Raw genomic sequence first — 13139 nt, 5'->3', positions numbered from 1 at the left:
AATTTACTCTTACTTCTAAAAAGAAAGAAAATAATTTTGATATAATAACTAAATAAATAAGAGATATAGTAACAAAATAAATAAATATATACTAACAAATATATAATAATTAAATAAATGTATAGTAACTAAATACATTAATAACTCTTAACATCTTTTAAATTTTGAGATAACAAAAAGGAGCCAATTGAGCGACATTTTTAGTTTGATTTCTTTATTTTAATTTTAGAAAATCACTATTTTCAACTTTTCTCTTGAATTATTTTCATTTATACTATTTTATGATTGGATTTAATTTATATTTTTACAGATGATTTGTAAATAATTTATGATTGATTGTAGTTTAAATTTTTTTTTTTTTTTTTGATAACAAAGGAACCTTTCATGGAGAAGCTCTTAGAACTCTCCATGGGACCCACACCTTGGGGTTGATAGTGCCCACATTAACTAAGACTAGGCAATTTCAGTTTAAGAATATATAACATAAAAAAATGATTTTTTTTTTTTCATTTTCTTTAAGAATGTATAGCATATTTTGTTTTTTTTTTTTTATAAAAAAAGAAACATTAATTTTCGAAATTGACTTTTTTTTCTTTTTTTTCTATGGGATGATTTTTATGGCCAAAATTAACTTTTGTCACGTGATTTTTTGTTGCAAGGGTCTTTTAACCAAGAACCCTACTTTGCAGCCAAAGACCTTTTCTCAAAGTTTGACTTTGTGGCTAAAAGTAATCTTTTTCCACCGACTATTTTTCTTCTCATGCCTTGAATAATCTGGTTTTCTAAGGGTCATTTTGCAAAATAGTGACCTTATTTAGAAATTACTGTGTGACTTAAAAGGGAAAAAAGAACTGCAAGATATATGCTTAAACTGTGCTCCAGAATGACACAAAAAGATGATCTTAAACAAATCCCATTCAAATCGATATAAACCACAGCTAAAGTGGAATTAAGAAATGTTGTTCCATTTCTTTTCCCATCTAGCATTTCATTTTTACCGAGCTTCCATCTCCGAAATGGTTAGACTTGTGGCACAACATCCTAACCCACTGGTGTGGTTAACATCAGCTATTGGTAGAGTTGGAGTAGGAAGGGGCACAGTTTCATTAGTGAGCATAAAAATTGCATCAGACACTGTAGGCCTATTTGCAGCATTGCCTTGCACACATAGTATAGCAACATGAATGCATCTCAGCATTTGGGCTGTGGAGTTGGAAACCCCTAACTCTGGATCAACTAGCTCCAAGCTTCTTCCTTCTTTCCATAAATCCCAAGCCTAAAATCGGTTCATAAATAAACATAATTTATTTATGAGTAGCGTTAGGCCTAGCAGAAAGTTGAATGCATGCATTGTATTGGCTTAAGAATCAGTTCATCAGAGAAGTATTTGTTGTTGGAGTGGGCTAAACAGATAGAAACAACTACATAAAGAGAGAATGAAATCAAAGAAACTAGGAGAAATTTGCCATGCTCTCAATTAATATTTTAACTGTAGGACAACTATTTTGTTTATAGATATTCATGCTTAACAACTAAAAACTCCTAATAACAAAAATATAGAAACTTTATAAGATTAAGTTACTTTTGTCATTTGAATTAAGAAATATTCTAATTTATATTGAGAAATCAAATCAAATTTAATTTTTAGAAATTTCTTAAAATTTAATTTTACTTTCTAGCATGATCAATCTCTTAAACTTGATTCATAACTCCAAGTAATATACTTAACCTTCTAAACTTTAAAACTTGAGAGGATTCATAAAATATCAACAATTTGATTACAATGATCATATGTAAGTATTGATATGCTTATTTCAATAATGGAACTCTAGACTTTTTAAAAATGTAATTGCTAACTTATTGTACACATGGATCTTTGTTGGTCTTCTTGTAACAAGTTAAGCTCCTTATATAAAATTACAAGGTAAATTGTAAGGTAGATGTGTGACATGTTGTCAAATTCGACAAATTTCACTTTACCAATTAAAAGAGTCACATTGATTACTTCTTTGAAGTCCAAGCGAATGTAGCATCCTTCTTAAAAAATAAATAATAATAAACAACGCAAAATAAGTGATGCTCTTTTGATCGCCTAAGTTAGTCTACACTATGATCATTATCACTGCATTTAACAAGCTTACAATTACTTCAACTTTATCACTATCTTTAACAAACTTACAATTATTAAAAGGTGAATGATATAAGCCATTAAAGAAGTCTCTAACATAACAAAGAATTATTAAAAGGTGAATGCATGCATTGTATTGGCTTAAGAATCAGTTCATCAGAGAAGTATTTGTTGTTGGAGTGGGCTAAACAGATAAAAACAACTACATAAAGAGAGAATGAAATCAAAAACTAAGAGACATTTGTCATGCTCTCAATTAATATTTTAATTGTAAGACAACTATTTTGTTTACAGATATCCATGCTTAACTAGAAACTCCTAATAACAAAAATATAGAAACTTTATAAGATTCAGTTACTTTTATCATTTGAATTAAGAAATATTCTAATTTATATTGAGAAATCATATCAAATTTAATTTTTAGAAATTTCTTATAACTTAATTTTACTTTCTAACTTGATCGATCTTTTAAACTTGATTAATAACTCCAAGTAATATCCTTAACCTTTTAAACTTTAAAACATGAGAAGATTCATAAAATATCAACAATTTGATTACAATGATCATATGTAAGTATTGATATGCTTATTTCAATCATGGAATTCTAGACTTTTTAAAAATGTAATTGCTAACTTATTGTACACATAGATCTTTGTTGGTTCTTCTTGTAACAAGTTAAGCTCCTTATATAAAATTACTAGGTAAATTGTTAGGTAGATGTATGATATGTTGTTGAAACAAATTTCACTTTACAAGTTAAAAGGGTCACATTGATTACTTCTTTGAAGTCCAAGTGAAGGTAGCGTCCTATATAAAAAATAAAAAAAAATAATTAAAAAAATAATAAAAAAATCACAAAATAAGTGATGCTCTTTTGATTACCTAAGTTAGTCTGCACTATAATCATTATTACCGCATTTAACAAGCTCACAATTACTAAAACGTTATCACTATGTTTAACAAACTTACAATTATTAAAAGGTGAGTGATATAAGCTATTAAAGAAGTCTCTAACATAACAAAGAATTATTTTGGTGGTCTTCATGTGAGTCACTATCTATGTTTCCATATAATAGTTAATAAGTCTTAACTCTAAAATGAAGGTCCTACCTAATCCATGTGAAGTAGGATATGATTTCAACTAAGATCTTATATTATGTTAGATGACCCACATTTTTACCTTCTTCATATCTTGAAAATTTAACTCCACAATCTATTAGAATGTTTACTAAATTATATATATTTATGTTAAAAAATCATGAAATTTCCTTTGTATAGCCTTCCTAAAAAATAAATTACTAATTTTTTTTTCAATTTTCTTCACTTCTGTCTCAAGGTAGTGTAATGTGTTGCTAATGCCAGTCATATGAAATTCTTAGGCCAATATTTCTTTGAACTCATCAAACTTGATTGTTTCGGTGAAATGCAATATCCACACAAACAAACAAACAATATATTTCTTTTCTTCATTCATCTTTATGTAAAATGCATACTCATTAGGGAATTTGGTTAAAATTATTCTCTTAAAAATATCTATTAATTCTAGTATTGCATGCTCTTAGTACTTAATTATATTCCTTGAAAGGCTCTTTTCAATTTTAGAACCTTGTTCTCTTCCTCTTTTCCCATCTAATCCGTGGGTTGTTTTAATAAGCTTTTTCTTCAAAATCTTCATTCAAAAAGGCAACTTCCACATCTATTTGTAGAAATTTCCCATTATTTTGAGCCATCAAAGATATTCTTAATCTTATAATTTCTAAACAAGTAATCGAGCCAATACCTTATTATTTCTTGAAGCATTTGGCCACTAATATTACTTTGTATCTCTCTATTTCTCCTTTGGTACAAGTTCTTTTTGGCATTCTATACTCATCTTACTCTAATTATATTCTTCTTCTTTGGGAGAGATTGTAACTCCCATATTTCATGCTTCTTTATTGGTTTCAATTTTTTTTTTATGTCCAAAGCCTATTATTTTATAATTTGTAAAAAGGAAAAATCGGATTAAAATATTTTCATTTTCAATTACTTGATAAAGTTCTTATAGACTTTTGAAGCTTGGTCTCCTTTCGATTAAAGTTTCCAATGAAGATAATCTTCATGGAAATTCATGAGCTGCTAGAGGTGGTTATGGAGGTTCACGACAAGCTCTTGAAAGCCTTGTTTTTTTTTTTTTTTTTTTTTGGGTATTGTTCCTCCTCAAATTGACTTCTCCGCTGCTAATTATATCCTTATGGCTTTAATTCAACAACTTATAACATTAGGAGCATGAGGCATTACTTACAATCAAAACCTTTTTTTTTTTAAGAGTCTACAAACAAAACTTTCTTACCTTGTAAACACTTTTTTTTTTCTTTTTTTCTTTTTTTCTTTCTTTCTTTCTATAGCTTGATACACAAAGGTAAGAATTTTTTTTTTAATCTTTCTTTTTTGTATCTCTTGAAAACAAAAAAAAGGGTTGCACCTTCTAGATCCTTATACCTTTTTCCTTTTATTTTAAGATAAACAAGTTTCTGTTATCACCCCACGTCGTCTCCACATTCACCACCATGAAGGGGTGATCCTGAAGTGGTCCAACACCCACGTCCTCCACCATGATCACACTTTTTCCGCTGCTTTTAAAGAGGGTGTGGCAAATCTGCAGAAACGTGGTATGATGGGAGGCCACGGTTATATATTTCTCATGGTCCCGAACTCGATATCTGCGTCTTCATTATTCAGTAATACAACATCCATAGGAGATCATCAGAGTTTGGAAACCAAAGGTTGAACCGATTCCAACAACTTGATCTGATGGCTGGAGGTAAGTCCAAGTCTTTTACAGATTGAATTCATGTTGTAAGTGTTCATTGAATTGAATATATCATGTATGAAATCTTACATTTGGTATCAGAGCCATGAAAACCTTGCCTCTGCCTTGTATCTATTTTGCACCAGAATTGTTTAGTTAATGTTTCCTTTTCTGGTTAAAAAAATACAATCATACAGTATGCTTGATAGGAATATCCGTTTTATGATTAAAATACCCATGCTTGCCGACACCACAAATGATGGATCATTGCTACTGCCACTGTAGTATAATTTTAATAAAGTCGGCTCTGGATGGTCAGCCTCCACCCAATCTATGAGCCATAACTTGAAAGAACCCATTTGCCAAACTTGGAGACCGACTTCTCCAATTATCTCCAATGAAAGCCGTTGTCCGGCGACTTTCCGACAGAAATGCTGCATCATTTCCGAAGTGGGTCTGCCTCCAGTACTCCCATTTCCAAAGGTGACCATGATAAGGGCTAAGGAAGCAATCTGGTGGGTGTTTAAGAGGCCATTGTGACTGTGAGTCATGCAAAGCTTTCCCGGAGCGTTGCTAGGCTGTTTTGCGGCTGAAGCATGGTGCTGCCTGTGAGGAGAGGCGCTGTCTATCTGGTGCATTCAGTCTCCACCGTCATTGCCTCAGTTTAGCCATGGTCGGACATGGACTAGTGACGGTGGATTTTGGTGTCGAAAAAACTGGCAGCAGTGGTGTTCATCCGCTGGTGATGCAGGCTGCTTGAAAGGCACTGCATGGGGCTGTTCTTGCATGTGTTGCAGGCGGCTCCATAGCAAGCTGATAATGATGCAATCCATGTGAGTGGCGGCGAGTACGTGGCTACCGGTGATGAAGTAGTCCATGGGGTGGGGGAAAATTAGGATGGTGGGTTTTCGTTGCAGTTGATAATAATAATAATAATAATAATAATATAAAAAAAAAACTAGAGAGAGATTGGGTACTACTAAGTTTTTGGGCCTTGGAATAAGTGACTTTTGGGCCTATGAAGCTTATTGCATGGCAGTGGCCCATTTTACTGAATTAAGGGGCTTTAAGTGTTGGGCTTTAAAAATTGGGTCAATTTAGGTTCTTATGGCCCGGTTTAAATTATTTATGATTGGACTTGTAAACTTATTGTGAAATTTGGGCCAATTTAGGCAATTATGACCTGTTTGAAATAATTTTATTGGGTTTAGGCACCCATTTATTATTTGAAACCTTTTAAATTATTCTAAATTATATGTGATTTTATACATGCAAATTAAATTATTTATTTTAATTTATATGCTTGTATGTGTAAAAATGTAGCCTAAATTTGAGTTAGATAAATTAAAAGTTGTAACTTTTAATGCATGCAATTGTTGCCTAAAAATTTAGTTAGATATATTAAAATTATATCATATAGTTTTAATGTCTAGTGAAACCATATGATTTTTTAAATAATTAAGGAATAGCCACAACATCCTTAATTATATAAAAATTATATATTAAGTAAATAAGGATCACATTATGGACATTAATTGTAATTAATTATATAAATATGATGATTTTACACCACAGGGTTTTCATTATGTTTATATAATTAATTAGGATAAAATATTAAAATTAATTTTTCCTAATTTACCCATAGGAGTTAGGAATAATTAATTTAATAGGTTTATCATAAATATTATAGACAAAAAAAAAATATCAAACTATATTCATAATAAATTTCATAATTCAATAAAGTAGTTTGATAAAGTCTATTATAAAGATAATTAATCTAATTGAATTAAAGATTTAGCCCACAGGCAATTTTTAATAAAATTAGATTCAATTTTAAGCATGTTCTACATTGGTAAAGCATGAATTTATATTAAAGCCTCAAATTTTTTTTAATAAGCTTGTAATCCTTTTGTGCAGTTTTACCTAGCATATCTGATATTCGTTGTGAGGTTCCCGAACTTAGAGGAGATAACTTTAAGATATGGAAGGAGAGAATTCTTCTTCAATTAGGGTGCATGGACATAGATTATGCTATAAGGAAAGATGAACCACATAAGATCATTGATACCAGCACACCTGAACAAATTTTATTGTACGAACGCTGGGAGAAATCTAATCGCCTTAGCGTGATGTACATTAAGACAAAAATCAATGCTGGTATACGCGGTTCAATCGAGCAACATGAGAATGTCCGTGAATTGCTAAAGGCTATTGACGAGCAATTCGTCACTTCAGACAAAGCCTTGGCAAGCACCCTGATTATGAAGTTCACATCCCTGAAGCTCACCGGTATAAGAGGTGTGCACGAACACATCATGGAGATGAGGGACATAGTGGCTCAATTGAAGAAACTCGAGGTAGAAATGTCTGAATCTTTCTTGGTGCACTTTATCCTTAACACTCTTCCACCTCAATATGGACCTTTCAAAATCTCTTACAACACACATAAGGATAAGTGGTCTATCAATGAATTGATGACCATGTGTGTTCAAGAGGAAGGAAGGTTATTGATGGAACAGGGAGAAAGTGCCATGCTGGTGACGCAAAGGAAAGGAAAGAAAGGAAAATCTCAAGCTAGTCAGAAAGGGAAGCAACAAATTCCTCCCAAATCTGACATTAAGAAAGACGAAAAGTGTTTTTTCTGTAAAAAGAAAGGACACGTGAAGAAGAAATGTTTGAAATTTCAGAATTGGCTTGAGAAGAAAGGTAACCCTACCTCATTTGTTTGCTATGAATCTAATATGGTTAATGTAAACACCAACACATGGTGGATTGATTCTGGATCTACAATCCACATTTCAAATTCCTTGCAGGGTATGCAAAACCTAAGGAAGCCAGTGACAAGTGAGCAATTCATCTTATCCGGAAACAAGATGGGCTCACATGTGGAAGCAATAGGGACATGTTATTTAACTTTATATGGTGGTTTTATTTTGGAATTGCAAAGGACCTTTTATGTACCAAGTTTCTCACGAAACTTGATTTCAGTTTCTAGACTTGTACCGTTTGGATATTCCTTTCATTTTTCAAAAACATCTTTCAGTTTGATTTATAAATCTGATTATGTTGGGAATGGTATCTTGTCTGATGGTCTTTATTGTATATTCTTACAAAATGATACCGCTCATAATTCATTACATGTCCAAACTGGCATTAAGAGATGTGTTGTAAAAGAGGATTCCTCTACATTATGGCACCGGAGATTAGGTCATATCTCCATAGATAGAATCAAAAGATTGGTGAATGATGGGGTACTTAGTACTCTAGATTTTACTGACTTTGAGACTTGTGTGGACTGCATTAAGGGTAAGCAGACCAATAAGTCAAAGAAAGGTGCTACTAGGAGTTCCACCATACTAGAGATCATACATACTGATATATGTAGTCTTGACATGGACTCTCATGGTCAGAAATACTTCATCTCTTTCATAGATGATTTCTCACGATACATGTATCTCTACATACTTCATAATAAACATGAAGCTTTAGATGCCTTTAAAGTCTTCAAGGCAGAAGTAGAGAAACAATATGGTAAACAAATTAAGATTGTGAGATCAGATAGAGGTGGAGAATATTATGGTAGATACTTGGAAGATAGACAATCACCTAGGCCATTTGCGAAGTTTCTTCAAGAGCATGGGATTGTTGCCCAATACACCATGCCTGGTTCTCCAGACCAAAATGGTGTAGCAGAAAGAAGAAACCGAACTTTATTGGACATGGTGAGGAGTATGCTTAGTAGCTCAAAACTTCCTAAATTCTTGTGGACTGAAGCACTTAAGACAGTTGTGTATATATTAAACCGAGTTCCAACCAAGGTTGTCCCAAAAACGCCATTTGAGTTATTGAAAGGTTGGAAACCGAGTTTGTGACATATGCGCGTTTGGGGATGCTCGTCTGAAGTGAGAATTTATAATCCACAGGAGAAGAAACTGGACCCAAGGACTATTAGTGGGTATTTCATTGGATATGCTGAAAAGTCCAAGGGGTACAGATTTTATTGTCCATCTAACAACACTAGGATTGTGGAATCAAGAAATGCTAAATTTCTTGAATATGACTTGGTCGGTGGGAGCGATCAATTTAGAAACATAGTTTCTGATATTGATCATACAGAGTCTCAACCTTCCACTTCAAGCGATAGATTGTTTATTGTTCATAACACCCCTCAAGTACAAACGGGTATTGAACGAACAATCGATGAAGTTCAACCAGTCATTGAAGTTCCACAAGTTGTTGACAACATTCCAATAGACCAAGTTGATCAGGAGTTGCCTAACACTTCTGAACAACAAGTTGAACCTCATACTTCCTCGGAAGATATTGGTGCAACCTTAAGAAGGTCTGCTCGAACTAAGAGGTCAGCAATTCCTAGTGATTATGTACTGTATCTACAAGAATGTGACTACAATATAGGAGCCGAAAATGATCCCGAATCTTTTTCACAAGCCATGAGTTGTAAAGAATCAGAATTGTGGTACAATGCCATGAAGGATGAGATGAGTTCCATGAAGTGCAACGATGTTTGGGACCTTGTTGAGTTGCCTAATGGTGCAAAAACCATTGGTTGTAAATGGGTTTTTAAGACAAAGAAAGACTCATTAGGCAACATTGAGAAATACAAGCCCAGACTTGTTGCAAAGGGGTTCACTCAGAAAGAAGGAATCGATTACACGGAAACTTTTTCTCCTGTATCTAAGAAAGATTCCTTACGCATTATATTGGCATTAGTAGCCCACTTTGATTTGGAATTGCAACAAATGGATGTGAAAACAACATTTCTTAATGGAGAGTTAGAGGAGGAGGTTTACATGAAACAACCTGAAGGATTCCCCTCTAGTGATGGTGAGCAATTGGTTTGTAAGCTTAAGAAATCCATATACGGTTTGAAACAAGCATCCCACCAATGGTATTTAAAATTCCATAACATAATTTCTTCATTTGGTTTTGTTGAAAATGTTATGGATCAATGCATATACCTTAAGGTTAGTGGGAGTAAAGTTTGTTTTCTTGTTTTATACATGGATGACATCTTACTTGCAACCAATGATAAGGGTTTACTTCATGAGGTGAAACAATTCCTCTCTAAAAATTTTGACATGAAGGATATGGGTGAGGCATCTTATGTCATTGGCATTAAGATCCATAGAGACAGATTTAAAGGTATCTTAGGTTTGTCTTAAGAAACCTATATCAATAAAGTTTTAGAGAGATTTCGGATGAAGAATTGTTCACCTAGTGTTTCTCCTATAGTGAAGGGTGATAGGTTCAATCGACCAATGCCCGAAAAATGATCTTGAGAGGGAACAGATGAAGAACATTCCATATGCTTCTGCAATCGGAAGTTTGATGTATGCTCAGGTCTGCACAAGGCCTGACATTGCATTTGCTGTTGGAATGTTAGGACGATATCAGAGTAACCCAGGTATAGACCACTAGAAAGCTGCAAAGAAAGTGATGAGATATCTCCAAGGAACCAAAGATTACAAGCTTATGTACAGACGGACAAGCAATTTAGAGGTTGCTGGATACTCAGATTCAGACTTTGTTGGTTGTGTTGATTCACGTAAATCAACATCTGGATACATTTTTATATTGGCCGGTGGAGCTATATCTTGGAGGAGCGTTAAGCAGACCATGACTACTACTTCTACTATGGAAGCTGAGTTCATATCTTGTTTTGAGGCTACTTCACATGGTGTATGGCTTAAGAGTTTCATTTCGGGGCTTAGAGTTATGGATTCAATATCTAGGCCATTGAGCATATATTGCGACAATTCAGCTACAGTCTTTATGGCAAAGAACAATAAAAGTGGAAGTCGAAGCAAGCACATCGACATTAAGTATCTAGCCATAAGAGAACGTGTTAAAGAAAAGAAAGTGGTCATTGAGCACATTAGCACTGAATTGATGATTGCTGATCCTTTGACTAAGGGCATGCCACCGTTGAAATTCAAGGATCATGTAATGAACATGGGACTTAGTTCCCTTATGTAGTTTTTATTGTACAAACTCTTATTATGATGTTTTCTCATATTGATGTGCACCTTTATTTAATTTTGAGAAAATTCAACTTCATTAGACCAAGAATGAACATAGGCTTTATTCATTAAGTAATATTGCCACATAAAGTAAAATGTTAAGAAATTAATACATTGTAATACATGGAAGATAACACTCGTTATATAGAGGACTTATCGCCATGATTCAAGTATTTGTTACTTAATACGGATAATTGATGGATTAAGATAGGACATTAAGTTAAAGGTGTGGACCAAGTGGGAGAATGTTATCACCCCACGTCGTCTCCACGTTCACCACCATGAAGGGGTGATCCTGAAGTGGTCCAACACCCACGTCCTCCACCATGATCGCACTTTTTCCGCTGCGTTTAAAGAGGGTGTGGCAAATCTGCAGAAACGTGGTATGATGGGAGGCCACGGTTATATATTTCTCATGGTCCCAAACTCGATATCTGCGTCTTCATTATTCAGTAATACACCATCCATAGGAGAACATCAGAGTTTGGAAACCAAAGGTTGAACCGATTCCAGCAACTTGATCCGATGGTTGGAGGTAAGTCCGAGTCTTTTACAGATTGAATTCATGTTGTAAGTGTTCATTGAATTGAATATATCATGTATGAAATCTTACAGTTTCACCTTATGGCTTCTTGTAACCTTGCTTTACAACCTCTCATAAATCTTTGAAACCAAGTCTTCATCATGATACTTAAATTCTCAAAATTCATCTTTGTTGATTTAAGGAATTTAAAAAGGACAAATCCCACTTGTAATCTTTTTCTTATGATTCTAATAACAAATGTTGAAGTAATAGAATTAAACATGCATAAAAAATTATATAAAAAGAAATAATTGTGTCCAACAACTATCTTATTTGTAGACACTCAAGCCTAGTCAAGGAATTCAAAAAGGATACATCCCACTTGTCATATTTTTCTTATGATTCTAATAACACATTTTGAAATAATAGAATTAAACATACATAAACAACTATATAAAAAAGAAATAATCACACCCAACAGCTATCTTACTTGTAGATAATCATATCAAATAAAAGAGAAACTTCAAATTAAAAAATATAGAATCTTCCTAAGACTCAATCAATAAAATATAGAAACTAAATTCTGCAATTCAAACTGAAATATTCTAATTCACCTTTTGAAACCAGATCAGATCAAATTTTTGGAAGCTTCTCATATAATTGTATCCTTTTATTGACAAGGTTAATTAGTGTAAAACTTTAGGTGTAGTGAATTGATATTGATTGCAATGTTGAGATAACTTTCAAAGTTTAGTTGACTTACATATCCTACTAGGTTGATGGTGCTGTCATTGTGATGAAAGATTTTGTTCTTGCGGCCACTTATGATCTCCAACATTAAAACTCCAAAACTATATACATCTGATTTCATTGAGAAAATACCATTCGTGGCATATTCGGGTGACATGTAACCACTGCATCCAAGAACAAAAAATTCTCAATGGGAGAAAGGATATAACAAATAATTAAAGAAGTCAAGATAACAAAAAGTTCTCAATGTGAGAAAGGATACAAAAAATAATTAAAGAAGTCAACACTTACATAGTCCCAACAATCCTTTTCGTAGTTGCTTCAATTGCATTTGGCCTAACAATTCTAGCCATGCCAAAATCAGAAATCTTAGGGTTCATATCATGATCAAGTAAGATATTACTTGCTTTAAGATCTCTATGTATAATTCTCAATCTTGAGTATTTATGTAAGTAAAGAAGTCCTTGAGCAATTCCCTCAATAATGTTGTAACGTTTCTTCCAATCCAATAATTTTTTGCATATATCATCTAAAATATTTTTCAACATAGTTAATAGATTTCATAATCACAATAAAAGAAGTAAGGATTTAAGGGGAAAAGTACAAACCAAAAAGGAAGAAATCCAAGCTTTTGTTTGGCATGAACTCATAGATTAATATCCTTTCTTCTCCACTGATGCTGCAACCTATAAGCCTAACAATATTTATATGTTGTAAATTGCTAATCAGCCTAATCTCATTTTTGAACTCCACTAGCCCTTGTCCAGATCCTCTTGAAAGTCTCTTTACTGCTATTTCTTGCCCATCAATTAGTTTCCCCTGAAACAATGGATTCTAAATACTTTATAAATGGAATGGATTACTAAATAGTGTCTTGTTATATGCAATGTCCTTATCAAATTTTAT

The 13139-nt window shown here is 33.1% G+C and overlaps 2 protein-coding genes across 2 annotated transcripts in view; both read right to left on the bottom strand.

The window, feature by feature from the left end:
• Positions 1-918: 918 nt before the first annotated feature.
• On the bottom strand, positions 919-12879 carry LOC117918521 (cysteine-rich receptor-like protein kinase 10). The gene is made up of 3 exons (XM_034835244.1): positions 12525-12879; positions 12247-12397; positions 919-1276 (listed from the first exon to the last, which is right to left on the bottom strand). The coding sequence occupies exons 1-3, from the start codon at positions 12779-12781 to the stop codon at positions 995-997; spliced, it is 690 nt and encodes a 229-aa protein (XP_034691135.1). The 5' UTR covers positions 12782-12879; the 3' UTR covers positions 919-994.
• Positions 12822-13139, bottom strand: part of LOC117918077 (G-type lectin S-receptor-like serine/threonine-protein kinase At1g11410) — a 35316-nt gene continuing 34998 nt past the window's right edge. Inside the window, exon 5 of the mRNA XM_034834605.1 lies at positions 12822-13052. Coding sequence (XP_034690496.1) covers positions 12822-13052 — 231 coding nt within the window. The remainder of the gene's footprint in view (positions 13053-13139) is intronic.

Source organism: Vitis riparia, chromosome 7, assembly GCF_004353265.1.
Source record: "Vitis riparia cultivar Riparia Gloire de Montpellier isolate 1030 chromosome 7, EGFV_Vit.rip_1.0, whole genome shotgun sequence".
NCBI lineage: Eukaryota > Viridiplantae > Streptophyta > Magnoliopsida > Vitales > Vitaceae > Vitis > Vitis riparia.
This window is presented reverse-complemented; position numbering and strand designations above follow the sequence as displayed.

Bases quoted from the DNA above. Each gene is read 5' to 3' on its own strand.
- LOC117918521 (XM_034835244.1), bottom strand. From the start codon at position 12,781: ATGTTGAAAAATATTTTAGATGATATATGCAAAAAATTATTGGATTGG. The intron at 12,398-12,524 runs GTAAGTGTTGAC...TCTTGGATGCAG, and splicing joins AAAAGGATTGTTGGGACTAT to TGGTTACATGTCACCCGAAT. The intron at 1,277-12,246 runs GTAAGTCAACTA...AACCGATTTTAG, and splicing joins CCATCAACCTAGTAGGATAT to GCTTGGGATTTATGGAAAGA.